Source organism: Folsomia candida, unplaced genomic scaffold (genome assembly GCF_002217175.1).
Source record: "Folsomia candida strain VU population unplaced genomic scaffold, ASM221717v1 Fcan01_Sc004, whole genome shotgun sequence".
NCBI lineage: Eukaryota > Metazoa > Arthropoda > Collembola > Entomobryomorpha > Isotomidae > Folsomia > Folsomia candida.
The window spans coordinates 4661404-4679035 of NW_019091196.1; the positions used below are offsets into that span (position 1 = coordinate 4661404).

Below are 17632 nucleotides of genomic sequence, written 5' to 3' on the forward strand. Positions count from 1 at the left end.
TAAAAATGACCAGAGAGCTATTGTACCCTGGTAAATTTAATTACTTATTTGTCTAAAATGATGTCGATTTAGTGGTCAAATTTATGAAATGCATACAAACATCATGAAATTTTTCGATAAAAATAGCTTTAAAAATCTCAAATTATTGCCAAATTGCTTAAGCAAAACTCCAAAAATGATAAATAATAATAAAGATAGTCACCAATTTTGAATGGATTTTTATTTTCTCCGGGGTCATACAATCTGGACGTCATACATTTTTAGTGTGTCCGTCACACCTCGCTGTTGACCCTTGACCCGTGCTGACCTCTGTTGCCTGACGCCTCCCCAAGATACCGGCATCCTTCACGCAGGGCCCCCTGTTGTTCGGTGGTACCAGCGAGTCTGCATTCTTGCCTCCTCAGTCTCTCGTCGGCACTGAAGCCCAAAGGAAGCCCACGCTCTTCTCTTGTTCTCGTTTTCCAGAAATTTTCCCAAAGTTTCCAACCGTGAAAGTTAGTTGAAACACGTTGTACTTTGTGTGTGCGTCAAAAATATCGCAATTTGGAGAGGACGCTTCTCTTCAAAATTTGGACTTTTTTGGGGGGCAAGTTGTTTCTGGAGGGTTTCTGATTATTTCGAAAATAATTGAAAGGTTAATTGCACGTGACTAATTACCAATTTGATAAGGAGTGAAAGTGTGCATTGTATTGTTGTTGAGAAGAACAATACGCGAAATAAGAGGACAATAGGACAAGTGAGGTAATAATAAGATAGTGAGACACAACACGGTACTTACGGCAGGAAATGTGAGACGGGAAAATAAAATTCTGAAAAAAAGTAGTTTTATGAGTGTTGAATTGTTGTCCAGTGAGTGAAAAATGTGAAACTGTTTTTCATAAAAAGTAGTGAAGGAAGAATTGATTTCTGAAAAAAAGAAAATTGAAAAAGATGCAGCTTCGAGGCAGAATGGTGGTTTTTTTCGTGTTGGTGGGTTTATTAGGCTTATCCGCCGGGTCGCTGTCGTCCGGTGGTGGCGGCGGCGGCGGGGGGAGTGGTTCTTCCTGGAAAATGTTTGGCGTTTCGTCCCCATCGGCGAATGTGGATCCGTGTTATGAAGATGTTGGTCATCATGCAAGTTACTCTGCAATGGCGGCGGGGTCTGCGATGAGTGGTGGTGGTGGTGGGAATGGGGGTGGCTCGTCCAGGTCAGATATTTTTACGAGGTCAATTTTGTTTTTAGGGGAGAAATGCATCTGAAAGTTTGTTATTTTTAAATAAAAACTTTGATGAAGTTCGTCTGGAAATGTGTAATGGCATAGTTTACATTGTTGGCGTGTAAATTGTGATAATTTTGATGGGATTATTTTACTGATCACTAACTTAATTTGTAATCATGTATGAGTTACACAGTTTACAAAGTTGACACATAAATTTCGACTAATTAACAGGCAGATTTGCATATCATACATTGTATGTAACCTTTGTAACTTGTAAATTAAAAATTGCATGATGCGTAAAACCCGTCTGAAAATATAAAACTGCACAATAAAGTCGGCCTATAAATTGTGACAAATTTAAGTGGATTATGTTACAGATTTTTTACAAGATTGCTAACAACCTGTCTTGATTTGTAATTGTGTATGAATTACGCAGTTTGGTTGACGCGTATGGATTACGCAGTTTAGTTGACGCATTTGATTCATTCATAGCCAGATTTTCATACGCCACACTTTGTAAAAATTCCAACATTTGCATACTTTACTGATTTTGTAAGGAAGATGTCTCAATCTGTAATTTTACAGAGTTTACTACGATTGCGCATATAAATAATTGTAACTAATTAAAATTACTCCTCACAGGGCCAAAAAATGCATCCCGGACTTTGTCAACGCCGCTTTTGGTCGTGACGTCGAAGTGACCCATTCCTGCGGGGTGAAAGCCCCATCCCGAATGTGTTTCCTCTCTGACGGAACGGGGGTCGGGTTTCCCCACTACCCGCCCCAAGAGGAAGACGACCCCACCGAAAATCCCGACCTGATCGACGCCGGGGGAAAAGAATTGTCCCCATTTTTCTCCTCCTCGTCATCCTCCTCCTCTTCGGAATTCAGTCTGCTCTCTGGAATGGAAACGTCCTCCTCGAAACACGGAATTCTCAAGGAAACCGGAAAAGACGGGTCGTCATCTTCCTCCTCCTCGTCCAGCGCGGAACTCGGCTTTGGCGACGACACTGACGACAACAAATTTTTCGACGAGGAAGACTACGTCGAAGAAGATACCGACGGAGAAGACGGGGACGACGACAGCGTCGTGGATGACGATCCCGCCGTGGAAGTCGCCACCACACCGACCACAACGTCCACAACGACGACTACCACGACCACTACGACGACAACGCCACGACCCCCACGGCGCCAAGGAGGGCGACGCGGCGGAAAACAACAGCAAGGCGGCGGAAAGAAAAATAATGGCGGGAAGAGCCGCACCACGCGAGGTCTGTTCCTGCGAAATGGGAAGATTAATCGCCAACACCAAATGGATTCGCCACAGTCGACGTGTCACATTTGCGACGCGTCCGACTCCAAGCTCTCCCGGCCCCCGAGATTCATGACGGATCTGAACAATCCCAATAATCTGACGTGCTGGGAAACCTCGCCGTTCGAAAATGACGCCGACAATGTCACACTGACGTTAAACTTGGGAAAAAAGTTTGAACTGACGTACGTCTCGTTGCAGTTTTGTGGACAGAAGCCGGACTCAATGGCGATTTTTAAGAGCATGGATTTTGGCCGGACGTGGCAACCGTTTCAGTATTATTCGAGCCATTGTAAGAAAATGTATGGGAGACCGAACAGGTGAGTAAAAAAGAGAAAGATGGAAGTTATGCCAATTCACGTAGGCCTTGGTAACCTTGTAAAATGCGTAAATTTCGTACAATCATTTTGCCAACTTTTACCAAAGAAAGAGACGCCCATGATCTGAGTAAACTTACAAAAACTTAAAAGATAAATTTCTTCAGAAATATTCCTAAAATTTTGTTACGTCAAGTTCACAAAGTTACCAAAGCCAAAGTGAAATGCCTCATTGTGCGTATGTATTATTTCTGGTCGAAATAATTAATTTGCTAATGAAGTTGAAGTGTGTAAAATTATTCTTTCCGGAAATTTGTAAAGTTGATGCGAACATGAGAAATTTTGGTTTAAAGAATTTAGTTATCTTTACTAGACATCTGACTTACCTTCAAAAATCCATTAAATTCGACTTCTGAATGTGACAAAACACTGGAAAACAAGCTTTCGTGAATTGCCTTACTTATATTTATTCTCAGAAAAGTTTGTACATTATGCAAATTAACACTTTATCAAATTCCTCATTGTTGCGATTGACGTGGGTAAAATGTAACGCTTTGTGAATTCAATTGGAGCAATGAAACATTTGTAAATTTGTCGAGTTTACAAATTTTGTGGATGAATGAAAATCTTCACAATTTTTTATCAATTTTGTCGTGAGAACTTGTTAAATGAATGATTAATAGTTAGTTAATTAATTAGTATGCAAATAAATAAATAATTAATTACAGGGCGTCTATTACACGGGCCAATGAACAGGAAGCGATTTGCACGGATAGTCACATAAAAGATACCGGAATGGGGAATCGGATCGCATTTTCCACTCTCGAAGGAAGGCCGAGTGCCATTGACTTTGACAACAGTCCAGTCCTTCAGGTAACGCAAAACACCATTTTTGTTCTACAAATTCTTCCTTTGTATTAATATTTGTACGATTGGAAAGGTTGAATTTTTGTTAAATCGTGAATTTTAGAGTTTAAAATGACTTTCAAATTTTCATCCTAAGAAAAAATTCATCCGATTTTTATAAGATTCAAAACTCTTGCTTTGTATTTTTTGAGAAATTTGCTACATCTGTGGAATTTCTATCTTCTCAAAAATCGTGAATTTTATTTTGAACTGTACATACGACTCATATTTTTTTAAATGCCCGCAATTTCCAAATTCTCTCTTAAACTTTCAAAATTCATGCGATTTTTACAAGATTCAGAATTTTTCCTTAAGAAAGCAACAAATGCCGAATTTCGATCATCATTTGAATTTTATTTTGATAAATACGACTCAGTTTTTAAAATGGCCACGACTTTCCAATTCTTTCTCAAAAATTCCAAAATTCATACCATTTTATTCCACAAGATTCAGATCCTGGCTGCGTGAAAAATTGAGTCATAACTTCATCCCGCATGGATACAGACAGGACAACAGACCGATGTTTTTTAAAGACATAAATATTTCTACAACAAAAGGCACGGGTGGGTTGCCTCTTCCTCGTAAATACTAAATACATATGTGGATCCCGTCTTCTTTCTTTCTTGGATTGGATTTTTTTTAACTGGCAGTATTTTAGTCTTAAGTAGAGGATCGTACCGTAGAAAAAAAGAGACGCAATTTTAATTACACATCCCACACCAACCACCACCACTTATCAAAACAATGCTGCGATAGAATCCTTTTGTTGCTCGATTTATTTTCTGGGGGCGTCGTCAATTCTTCCAGAATTCTACTTAAGATCATTTCATTTTCTTGTGCAAAGTCTGTTAATGAAAATAATTGAGATTTTGCAAGAAATAGGAGAAGCTGCTGCATGGGTTGCATTTTATTTTACGGACACGATTTAATGAAGCGTGGCACAACTTTTTTTGTGTAACACCCGAGACCCGCATGCATCACAGGATGATGGTGGTTGGTTGGTATAGTATGTTTTCATGAATATTGAATAATAATTTGCCAAGGAAAGGTTTCGTTTCGTTGGTTCGTTCTTTCTTTCCTTCTTCCAAAACCGGAGGCGTTTTGTTTTTATTTTTTGTCTGATTTCTTCCTTTACGTTAAATGCATTGCATATGTGGATGAGGAGAGATGTTGGTTGAGATGAGGAGAGAAAAGGGCACCCTGTTTATCGTTGGGCTTGTAAGTCTGTAATAAATTAGATGCAGCAAAAGGGTGAAACCAAGTGGAATATCGTACCTTGCTTTCAGTTTAAAGCGGTCAGGGAAAATCGGTGTCAAATTATGTCTAAAACGGTGAAAACTAAAATTTCGAATATTTTTTAGATTGATTTTAAATTTTGAACGCGACACGGTGCATCGTGCCTTATGACCTATAAACGCTAGATGAATTTTACTTTTCCCAAAAATTAGAAACATATTTATCAAGATATATCGCATGTGGAAGTTCAACATTCGAAAGCTATTGTGGACAGACAGACAATGCATTCCCATAAAAGTCTTTCATCCCGTTTATAACGCTGCCTTGTGGCCCACAAGTTGTGGGACGAAAAATTTAGTTGGTTAGCTTTTAACGTTCGAAAGTTATTGTGGACAGACGGACAGCCATACAGTCGGACGGACAAGACATTCCCATAAAAGTGCTTCACCCTCTAAATAATTCTGCCTTGTGGGAAGAAGAATGCATATTTATCCTTAGTTGGTTAGTTTTTAGTGATTGCTGGCCTGGTGTGATGTAAGGTTCGTCGCGTGATAAAAATTTATTGCAGTCTTTCGCCGAGATCCGAGAAGCAAGATTGGTTGGATATGATTTCTGATGGTAGAGAGAATAATATGCAGTTTGAGGGTTATCATGAACAATGAGGCAACAATGGATGATTTATATGCAACAATTACCTACCTATATGAACTACCTGGTGGCTAAATTGCAACTATTTTGTGATGTGATACGTCATGCAGTTTATGAATATTTGAGTCGCGTAGGAATTGATAAATCTTTCCGTCTCCTCCTTCTCCTCCTCTGAATTAACGTATTGTTTAAATAAATTCGATTCGTGTGCGGATGTGACTTTGTGATGAGGGGAGGTGCAGAAAGGATGGGAACTTTTTTTTTGGGAGAGAAATTTACGATGGAAATGATCCCCGAAAAATCATAGATTTGATTTTTAGCTTGAGTCAGGACTTCTTTGTTTTTAGGCAGAAAACCCGATTTTTTTTTATTACAAAATCTTTACGTGTTGTTTACAATTCTGTAAAAAAATGTCGGACTTTAAGAAAGTCACCGTATTTATTTCCTTAAATAAAAAATAACCTTAAAGAATTTTGGGTGTTTGAAATTGAATGAAAATCAATTTTTCGTCAGGTTTTTCTCTTAAAGACGATGTGGTCGAAATCGCGTTTATTTTTCGCCTAAAAATCTAATGTTCCCGTAATTTTTTAATAGCAGAAAAAAACGATGTGGTAGAAATCCCGTTTCATTAATCAGTTTTTCGTATACATTTCTGATTTACTGAAAAAACACGGGGTATAAATTCCCATTACTTTTTGTGAGATTTTCTTGTCCCATGTTTTAAAGAAATCTAACCCATAACCCCCAATTTTGACACCATCCTTTACGTTCACCCCCTCCTAACTAAATTCTTACCTACAATACAATTGATACCTCTGTCATTGTTGACGTGCACGTGGTTGGTGCCGTACTATTCGCTCAGAAAGTTAGATTTTTTATATTCAATCTCAGTTGGTGATTTGATTGACCAAGTAAAAAAAACTTTACGAATGATGGATCGATGGATGACATTGCGTGTGGTGCGTGCACAAAATAAAGTACAAAGATTTTGATTAAACGTGCCGATTTGAGGGACAAGTTTGAATCGGAAAAGTGTAATTTGCTTATTTGTCACTGTGACACATTTTCGACGGGGAGTGGACGCCGGGCCAATGTTTGTCTTAAAATGCGTTGTTTGCATTCGTGATTAATTATGAAAGTCTCAGCTGTGTAAAGATTTGTCTCGTCTCGTAGTCGACGTAGTCTCTTGTTTTATGAGGGGATGATTAATTGATTAGATGCCAGGGTTTGTATGTAAATTAATTTTGTGAGATTATTTTTTAATAGGGGACAAATTAAGTAATGGGTGTGGGTGAGATTTGTGTGCGTATATAAAGTTTACGCAGTAATTAGCAGCTTGAATTGTCTAATGTCTTGTTTTTAACACCTGGATGTTTGTAACTTTGTAAATTCAGTAAACTTGCCAATGAGGCAACTAACACAGGCTTCGGTAACTTTGTAAAATCCGTAAATTTACCAAAATTTCACAAATGTTTCGAAGGGAAATTAGCACACAAATTTTTGTAAACTTATTCCGATCAAGAGCGTCGGTTTATTTCGTAAAAATATTTCACGAAATTTACGGATTTTACAAGCCACCAATTCTCGCGTGAGTTGCCTCATTGTTTATTTTTAAAATTGCTTTGATTAAAAATTATGTATTTTCGGAAACGAAAACGATTGAGTAAACGATACAATAATTTGTAATCAGTGGCAGCAAGGAGAAAAGTTAATCTTTTAACGTTATTTGTTAGTCAAATTTCTCCATAATTTCGATATGGAATGAAACATTGCAAAAATTGTAAATATTTTTGCGGAAAAAATTATGATTTTACTAAATTAATACGTAAATTATGATTTTACTAAATTAATACGTAAAGGAGTTTTGCAAACTCGATATACATATTTTGGAGGGTCGACAACACAAATCTGTTAATTAAATATAGGAAAACTTAAAATATCAATATCGACGTGGTTTCCAAACATTTTTACAACTTTGACATATAAACTATTTCAAAATTCCATAAATTAAAACTAATGTTTGTAGCCCTACAAATTTACCATGCGTTTCGTTTTCAAAATTCACAAAGAAAAAAATCAGGTTACAAATCTATCTCAAACCAAGCTAAACGGATCATGTTGGCCTCTTAATTTAAATATAATGATAGTACAAAACCTGCAGTTTACTAGATTTACAAACATTCGAACATTCGAATTAAATCAAATCGACGTCACATCACATCTCTTGATTTTTCCAGCTAGCAAAAAAACTGCCAAAATTTTGCCTTTAATTGATTATTAATTTAATTGATTGATAATTGATTAATTGCAATTAATTCATTTCCTTTAATTGATTACCAGCCAAAATGGTAGTGATCGGTGATTGCGAAAACCTAGTTTTTTGCCGATAGTCGAAAAAAGGGGTTTTGCCAATTGTCGCTAATATGATTTGTTATTTTTATTTACAGGACTGGGTAACCGCGACGGACATTCGGGTCGTGTTTCACCGCCTCTTGACCCCCGATGCTGACCTGGTCGGTCTCGCTGGAGAAATGGAATCCCTCGCTAACGCGCCCAGCGTCAAGTTTAACAGTCAGCTCAGCCTGGATAAGGAGGCTGTCATCGCGTACGTGCATAACGAGTCGTCCAACGCGCTGATTGATGGTACTGCGACCACGCTAAATCTGGGCGGTGGGAAGGACGACATGGACGATAAGAGGACTGATGATATCTTCGGGAAGGAATTCGGGTTGAACAGAAAGGTAAGATTTGCACGGTTAATATTAGCATAATTAAATATTTTGCACAATTAATTTGCACAAGAAATAATAAATATTTGCATAATTAAATATGAAAATTATCGCTCTGCACGAAGAGAGAAATTTGTTTAGTTCTGGTTTCTTTAATCGAGGGTGACGAGGACCGAGGGGAAGTTGGTTAGTTGAATGGTTGACCTTCCAGGTGAAAAGGTCACGACCTTGAGAAGAAGGTCAAGTGGAGAGTCAAATTTATATTATTTTTTGGAGGCTTGATTGTTTTGACCTGGTGACCGCTGGATGAGATCAAGGATGCGAAAGCTGGGATCAGAATGTGTCCATTTCTTAATGATTTTTCTTTTGGGTTGGAGGAAAGCTTTGAAGTGGAAAGTGCAGATATGAAATAATAGCAAAATTGTGTTACATTTGGTCTGGATATTTACTTGAGAACTTCAAATTCAGCAAGTTAATTCCTCCAGAGAGGAGTGGACAGAGTCATTATTACATACGTGTAATTATGACTGAATGGATTTAATAAATGTGTGTCAAGTTTTTACACAAAGTTTTGACAAGTCCTTTGAAGAGGAGTGGGATGGACGGATTATTACTATTATTTATCCCAATTTTCAAGTCTCTCGTCGTCTTCATGTCATCATTATTTTATAGCTGTTTTGTTTAGTAGAAATTTCCAGTCGAGAAAGATTTTAATACAACACGTGTCAATCAGACTTGTCTGTCGCTTTGTGTGATGCGCACATTTTTGTCAGGATTTTAAATATTTAGTGACACATTAAAACTAGAATTTAGATGATTATTATGAGGCTTGAAATACATGTTTTTAGTAGGTTTTTAAATTGCGACTTTATCAATTTTTTGGACACCGAATGGGTAAAATTTGAATTTATCGGTAAATATCTAAATATCAATGAGGCAATTCTAATTCACGCAGTCCTTGATAACTTTGTAAAATCCGCAAATTGTGTAAAATAATTTACAAACTTTTACAAAATAAAAAGACGCCCTTGATCTGAGCAAGTTTACAAAAATTTGTAAGCAAATTTCCTCAGAAATATTTGTAAAATTTTGTAAAAGTTTTTAAGTTTACGGAATTTTTTACAAAGTTACCAAGACTTGCGTGAATTGCCTCAATATTACAGCATAAGATTACCACCAAATTGCTAGTCGTACATGATTGGACACGTGGTACTGGTAATGGGATCCTTGTTTTCGTGCCAATTGAGGAGATTAATACCTAAATAGTTGACAGGAGGGGATATTAAATAATGTGCTGTCCCGTCTTTGATGACTTACTTATTCATCATCAAGATTACAGATACACGATAAAACCACGTGGCTTTATATTTTTAAGTTGACGGTGAAAAGTTGTTGTTGAAGTTGAGATAAGGATAAAAGGGTTGACAAGCCGTAAGACAGGATTTGCCAACTTGAAAGACTTTTGGTAATTATTTATTTCTTGTATTTAAGTAATTAGGAATTTTATCAAAAATGGATTTTTCTGAAATGTCAATGTTTTCAGATAACAGATTTTTTTTTACATAATTTTGCTTTGTAAGAATTAGAAAAGTGGGAAAGATAAGCGATTTGGCATCGAGTAAATATTGGTATTATGTTACTTGACCTTTTTTAGGTTTTAGTTACCTTTTCACGCGTGGGTTGCCTTTCGTTTCGCCATAATAATAATTAAAACGTGGAGAGGACATGAGTTTAATTGTTTCGGGTGAAATTTAGTATTATTTATTTTGCTGGCTTCCTCTTTTGTTCTTGCAAATTTGCATATGCATGGATGGATTCCATGTAAAACATCAGTTACAATTCCATGTAAGTAAGTAAAACATCATAACTTTTAGAGGCAGGTGCACGTTGAACTCATTTCCTTCGAAAATTTAACCAGATTGTTACCATCTTGGTAACATATATAGTTTGGTTACCAATTTGTTACCGATTTGGTCAAGTTTTTGTCCTCATTTTGGTAATTAAACTACTTTCTAATCTTTACTGTGAGAAATTTTATTACCGAATTTTTAAGCGTGCATCCTCTAAAAGTGCGTAATCGCTTAAATGAAGAGAACAATGAATGCGGTTGAGCCGTTGAAATGCAAATTATTACGTAATCTGTAATAAATCAGAAATTCAACAGGTTAAAAAAAAAGTTAAGTCGTTCTTCTTCTTCTTGTTATGCAGTTTTCGACTCGTTGTTGTTACGGCCACGTGGTCATGGTCATGATCAGCATGCATCTGGACTGGACAAACGTGTAGCATAACATTGTGTGATTATCTCCGTCGTGGTAATAACGAAAATGAAGCTATGTAGGGTCGGATTCTTACTTATCCCTCTTTTTAAGTGAGATCATCTCCATGCGCGAGGCGAAAAGGAAATTGTATTGTAAATTAGAGGGATGACATGACAATTATTATTATGGTTTTCTCCTTCACGTATGTCGACAAGACAAGGAAATGATTCTTTGTTGGAGGAGAGGGGCACGTGCATGAAGGATGAGGTAAATTTGAGGAAGGATTGATACGGGTTTTCGGACGAATTTCGTTTATTACAAGATACAAATTCGAATTTTAAGGAAAAAATCAAAATCTATTTTTTTTAATTTCATGAGATAAGAACTGATTTGGCTGGAATGAAAGCTTGTTATTTGTTTTAAAGAAAATTGCTTTTGCTTCTTGAAAATCCAGGTTACAAAAATTTCATGTTTTTTTTAATTACAAAATTCTGATACCACTAAGAATCTCATTTTTAACACAATTTTTGTATAACTAGAGACCTCGTTTTTTGACAGAATTCTGGTATCACTAAAAATCTATATAGTTTGACAAAATTTGTCCACCACTAAAAATCTCGTTTAAAAAATTTTTTATTCAGTTTTTGATAAAATCTCGTCTCGCGTTTATGCACTGTGAAAATGAGTTGACATCTTTTACGTCCTGCTCCCTCTCCATTATCACCTTGTTCCTTATTAAATAAGGAGTTAATCCATGTTTTACGGAGTTTGGTTAGGGTTTGGTGGTGACATGAGCAATGGCCATCAATTAGCCAAAACTTGAGTAGTTTTGGAAAACGTTTTGAAATTCCACTTTGTTCCGAGTCTATCTCACTCACTTAATCTTGTGGCACGTTGACAAGCGACATTTTAAGGAAGTAAAGTTTTAGCAAAAAGTCAAAAGCTTGTGTTACCCAAGATTTATTTATTTACCAGCGGAAAAATTGTAAAGTTGCACTGTAAATTCTGCAGTATTTCAGGTAACGATTTGTTATCGGGCGCTGGTAATAAATAATTGCTCATGAAATTAATGGACATTTCCGGGAAAAATATTAGAGATTGATTCATAGAAAATTTGAGTTTCGATTATTTTGCAATTATTGACACCAAGATAATTTTTCTCGCATTTATCAACTTTTTGCACTGGTTGATTTTGCTAGCGAATTATTTTATTTATTTGCTTTAATGGCTCTAGTTCTGATTTTTTACCGAAGATTTATTTATTTAAAAGCGGGGTTATACTATAAATTCTGCAATATTTCAGGCAATGATGTGTTATCGAACGGTGGTAGCAATGTAAGAAATAATTTACATTTCCTAGAAAAATTGTAAGAAAACTTGAATTTATTTTTCACAATTATCGTCACCAACCTGGGACCACATGCAACATCATTTTCCTAACATTCGTCAATTTTTTTGCACTGGTTTTGCCTTGCCAGCGAATTATTTTGATTTGCGTTAATGGCTCTGTAGAGGGTTCGGATTTCGGTGAATACACACAAATCGTGTGAGTTCCGGTTCCGGTGTTTAAGGAATTTGGACGATGGTTTGGTTTAGTTTGGCATTTTGCTAAAAGTTTGTAATAAATGGGTGTTTGACGATGGTGGTGACAAGGAGTGAAATATTTATTCGTGGAAAACTCGCAGCATAGTTTAATAACTACGTTTGCTTTCTGGGAATAACATTGTTTCATTGAGTAGGTAAATTCGATTGAGGGGGATTTTCAGCGAGGGGGGAGTGGTGATTTCTCATTCCATCAGGTTTGGTCAGTCGGAGAAGGTCGGATGAGAATTATGGAATTCCTAAGAAAATATGTGGCAAGAATATCGAGGTATGAAAATTCATGTGCGTAATTCTGCGAATAATTTTTGTCGGGTCTATTTTGCAGAACCGTTTTTTTTGCATAATTCTGCATGGGCCGTGAAAGAACGGGTTTCTTTGATTTTTATAACAGTCTACTATCAATTTGGTCGCCGGTTTAAATCTCTCTGTACATTTTACCACTACCAAATTAAGACAAAATATTACCGACATTTTACCACTACTAAATCAAGAAAAAACATTTTGGAAAAGCAAGCAACTGTTATCAATCGTAGAAACGTAACCACATTCTTTACCCCGAAAAAGAAAAGAATGTCATGAATTTATTTCCAGTTGGAGAGAGATTTTCCAGAAATTTTCGTTTTAAATTTCATGCCTCATTAGAAACGTGTTGTGCGAGTGAGGGATTCGATTCAGAGGTATTTATTTGTAAAGAGAGGTGGAGAGAGAGGATGTTATTCAATTATTGAAGTGGAATTTACCTAGTTTTTTGTGAGGTGAGATGGGTGAGAGGGTAAAATCCTTGCCAGTTAAGTAACAGGAAGGACGTCGAGGTAGAGAAATAAAAGGGCTGGCTGACTGGATTTTGGGTAAAAATTTAACGAAAGAGGAATGAGATTCTTTGAAGGAATTCTGTCTGAATTGTGTGGTGGTCATTGGTTTCGTCACCCGTGGCGAGTCGTCTGCTGGTCCTGGTGCAGTCTACAACTTAATATTTACTTGTTATGTAACACATGGACGGCGGATGCATCCCTACTTTGTTTCATTTTGTTTGGAAGCAGAGTTGTACATTGGATTTTTTGGGCATGCCATATTTCTGGGATGCAATGGAAAATCTTTTTACTTTGTCAAATATTAAAAAAAAAGTAAACCAAAATTTCAATAGCTTGACCTGATTTGCAAAAATAAAGATTTTAAAAACACGTGACGATAAAAATACCATACTTTTTTAGAAGATTTTTCAACAAGCTTATTGATTCACTCGGATGTTTGCAACTTTACTATAAAAAACAAAAGCCAATTAGGTTACAAAAAACTTGTATCGCAAGAAACATCCATGTCGGTAAATTAATTTTATAAAAGTTTTCTCCAATTTAAAAATGTAAATCGCTTCAATAACATGTCTAAAATTTGTGACATTTATTTGCATGTTTGAAATGTTCGGCATTTATTTTCCTGGTCAAAATGTTTAGAATCTATATAATCATGTTCAAAATTTCGAGCATTTGCAAAATAAAATGCTGGACATTTCTTTTCACGCCATGCTTATCGTACAACGCTTAATTCTTTGGAAACTTACGGTTAAATTGTAATGGATGAGATGACGAAAATGGTCTGGTTTTGGGGGAGAAAAATAAAATAAATGCATCTCTATTTCCCTGATTAGATTGATTTTGGGGGAGATTTTGTGATATGTTTCCTAAAATTGGGTACACCAGACAGTAGACACCCAAGAAATTATAATTAGGTTGGGTGGTGCATGGGTATGATGATGAGAGGAGGCAATTTCCTTGCGTGGTGCTGGTGGTCATTATCCTGGGTCGTCTCGTACCCCACCCTGGACTAATAATTAATTAATGTCAATCTACTTTCCTTGCAGGAGGGATCTGGCAGCAGCGCGGGGGCAAAGTCGTCGTCGTCGTCGACAGGACTTCTGCTGAGTCGGACGTTCTACGCCGTGGCCGACTTTGCGGTGGGGGGTCGATGCAAGTGTAACGGACATGGAAGTCGGTGCCACGCGGGCAACAAGTAAGATTTTTTGGGATGAATTTGTAATGAAGTAGAGTACCAATTAAGATTGGGATTTGGTAATGTGAAGCGAAATCAAAATTGGGGAAGGATTTTTGAAAAATTTTGGTAATTTATGAAGTTTTAGTATAGATTTTTCGGAACTGAATTTGAGGATTCACGAATTTTACATTTTACCAAGGTTTCTAGATAAATTTGTGCAATTTTTTTATAAAAGTTGCCAAAGTTTACAAAGTAAAATGTTTTTGTATATTTTTTACCGTCCAACTTATTTTAACATTTTTTTGTAAACTTGTCTAACTAAAATTCCGAAATCGTAATTATTCTTAAATTTTTACATGTTCATCAATAACAGATTTATGGGTTGGCATCTAATGAATGAGGTGAAAGACTATTCTAAAATGAAATACAATTAAATTTAACTTCTTATAGGATTTGATATCGAATAATAATAATAACAGTGAGGCAATTCACGCTGTATTTGGTAACATTGTAAAATCCGTAAATTCTTTAAACTTGCAAATATTTTGAAGGAAAATTAGCTTTCATATTTTTGGAAACTTGCTCAGGTCAAGGGCGTATTTTGATTTGTTACAAGTTTGTAAAATTATGACTTACGGATTTTACAAAGTTACCAATGAACCGCGTAATTTATCTCCGTAATTTTTGGGGATATTTTGCCAAGTTTATACAAGATTTGTTCCCTTCCTTGTTGTGGTTGTGATTGTAATCTTGGTTGACCTCTTTAATTTTGGTGGGTTAATTAAAACCGGCATGACGCAAACTAAATAAGTAAGGCTTTGATTTTATATATGTATGTAAAGTAGGAAGAATCAAATCAATAGGGACAGAAGAGAGAGATACTTAATTAAGCCGTCATTTGCAGGACCAATCCAGTTAAATATGTCACATTCAGACCATGAGAACAAGGACGACGATATATTTTAGTAAATAATCGCTGTGTGCACTTTGTTTTTCTGCAATCCTTTCATCCTCGTGTTTTGTAAATAAGTATTTATTTGATATGTGTCGTGTCCCTCCCTGGTTCGCTTTTTATCCAGTGCAGTCCACCCCTCACGTGGGGGGTCGGGCAGGAAGGATGCTACGTTTTGGGGTGGTAATTCACGACGAGGATGTTCTTAGAAAACCAAGGCGAAAGTTTTGTAAAATAACATCAAGAGTTTTCATCACCTTTGTAATTTTGGGTTAGTAACAAATATTCGTAAATTTACAAAAGACGTGGAAGACCTTCGTAACGAAAATGAATAGACTTGAACCAATTCACGCAGTGCTTGGTAACATTGTAAAATCCTTAAAGTTGTAAACTTTTGCCAAATTTTACGAACATTTCGAAGGAAATTTAGCTTACAAATTTTTGTAAATTGACGAAAATCAAAATCAATTTGATTACATATGAATAAAATCGTCTTTTTATTTTTGTAAAAGTTTGTAAAATTATTTTACAAAAGTTACCAAGGACTGCGTGAATTGCCTCACTTTCGTAAATGTTTAAAACAAATTAGGTTTGCAAACATAGGATTTTCGTAAACGTCGCAAATTTACGCTATTCACGACATTTACTAGTACTACAGTTACGAAGTTGTTGACGTGAACACCCTCGATGTTGAAAATGTGGTATAAAGTGAGCTATATTATGAGACGCTAATCCCTTTGGAGTTGGACTCTTACTTGGACTTACTTGGTCTTGGACTTTGATTTACCTGATTTTTTCAGTGCTTTCAATTTAAATAAATTTGGAAAATGTCAAACGGTGTCAAAACTTATCAAAATTTACATTTTATTTTATAAAACGATCCTTCCCAACGTGTAGAAATATTTACCAGATTTTACCAGATTACAAATATTCCCATGAATCCATCCCGAAAATGATGACATGCTTTATTCCACACACATTACTTGCCGGGTGACGAGAAGGAATCCAATTTTGAGCCACCCTGTAAAAATACTTTATTGTATTTACTTTTCCTTTTTTGGTCACATTTTCTCCCTGTGATGTGCGTTAAGCAGTATTGGCAGAATAGTTAGCGAGTCGACTTTTATTTCGGTGAGGAATGGAAAAAGTTTGTTTGGTCAGTTTGGTGTGGACTTGTGGACTGGACTTGTCCGAGGGGTTGACAGAGAGAGATCAAAGATTCAAAATCAAAGCAGAGTCGTCCAAGTCGTTTGTTTTATTTTATATATTTTTTTGTCTTGTGGACTGGGACTTGTTTTATTTTTGTCCTTTGCGGACGGGTTGGTTGGAACTTTTAGTTTTTAGTTTAAGGGATGAGAGAGATGGTCAACGTCAACGGGACATTACATTATTATTGGTCTCAATCTAGTTAAAGATGTGATGTGTCCTGTATTATCTTTGTGTAAAGGAATTGTAGTTGTGGTGCCTTTGTTTTATGGATGGATGGGCGTAAAGGATGTGATGGATTTTTTTTACCCTGGGGAATAGTGACCTTCAGACGAATATGACATTTAGATGACCATGATAGAGTTTCATATTCGTGCCTGAATTGCTAGGCTCTCTTCTGGGATTTGGGTAAATTGTGGAATTGACACGTTTCAAATTTATCGAATTTAAAGGAAAAAGTGCGAAATGAGGTCATGTCGATGGGTGTCATGATCATATGTCAGATCGTATGATCTGATTTGTGGATAATTCTAAAGCTGTGTTTATAAATACTTCACACCTTATTACCAACTTGCGCCAATGTTGTAGTTCAACTATGGCGTAAGTTAGCAAGAAGTAAAGTTTAAATGCAGCTAAGGGAGAAAATTTTGAAATTGAGGCAAATCGGATGAAAAAGACGAAATTATGACACGTGGCGATGCCCATGTAATTGCACAATTAAAAAAATATGCGTCTGGCAACCTTGACCCAAACGTGCCCTTTGACATGAAGGTCAAACTATCAGAGAATCCAGCTCTTTAAACATTGGTCCTTTTGTACGCAATCCCCGTCAGATTGAGACTTGCCGAGATTTTACACATTTTTTGTGCCTGGAATTTGAATGTACATGCACTTTATCATCTCTGCTGGTGGTATTAGATAGACTGCATTTACTCCATGGCGTGAATGTACTACTTCCATACGTTCGAGTTTTTCGTGTCGGCGTCTCAAATAAGTGACAATGTTGTCCGTTTGTGTGCATTGTTTCGTAAAGGAGGTCATGCAAAAGGGTTAAAAATTTGATGTAATGGATCACCAACTAATCCTAAGTTTGAAGGGGTCAAAATCATGGAAAAATTGATGCAATCCTTTCCGAATGGTCCTCGCCTTGTAGTAAATACTTGTCGTTGTAGAGATAACATGAAATAAAAGTAGGCTTGTGTTTTACTGTGGATTGGATTGTGTGGTGTTTTTTTGTGTGAAGACGGCTAATAAAAGAGGGGGAGAGAATTAGTC

At 36.4% G+C, this 17632-nt stretch overlaps 1 protein-coding gene across 1 annotated transcript in view; it reads left to right on the plus strand.

The window, feature by feature from the left end:
• The first annotated feature begins 349 nt into the window (after nucleotides 1–349).
• The window catches only part of LOC110848969 (netrin-1), a 90462-nt gene continuing 73179 nt past the window's right edge, over nucleotides 350–17632 (plus strand). The window contains exons 1-5 of the mRNA XM_022096343.2: nucleotides 350–1187; nucleotides 1842–2834; nucleotides 3560–3704; nucleotides 8069–8362; nucleotides 14069–14217. Of these exons, the coding sequence (XP_021952035.1) occupies nucleotides 931–1187; nucleotides 1842–2834; nucleotides 3560–3704; nucleotides 8069–8362; nucleotides 14069–14217 (1838 nt within the window). The 5' untranslated portion in view covers nucleotides 350–930. The remainder of the gene's footprint in view (nucleotides 1188–1841; nucleotides 2835–3559; nucleotides 3705–8068; nucleotides 8363–14068; nucleotides 14218–17632) is intronic.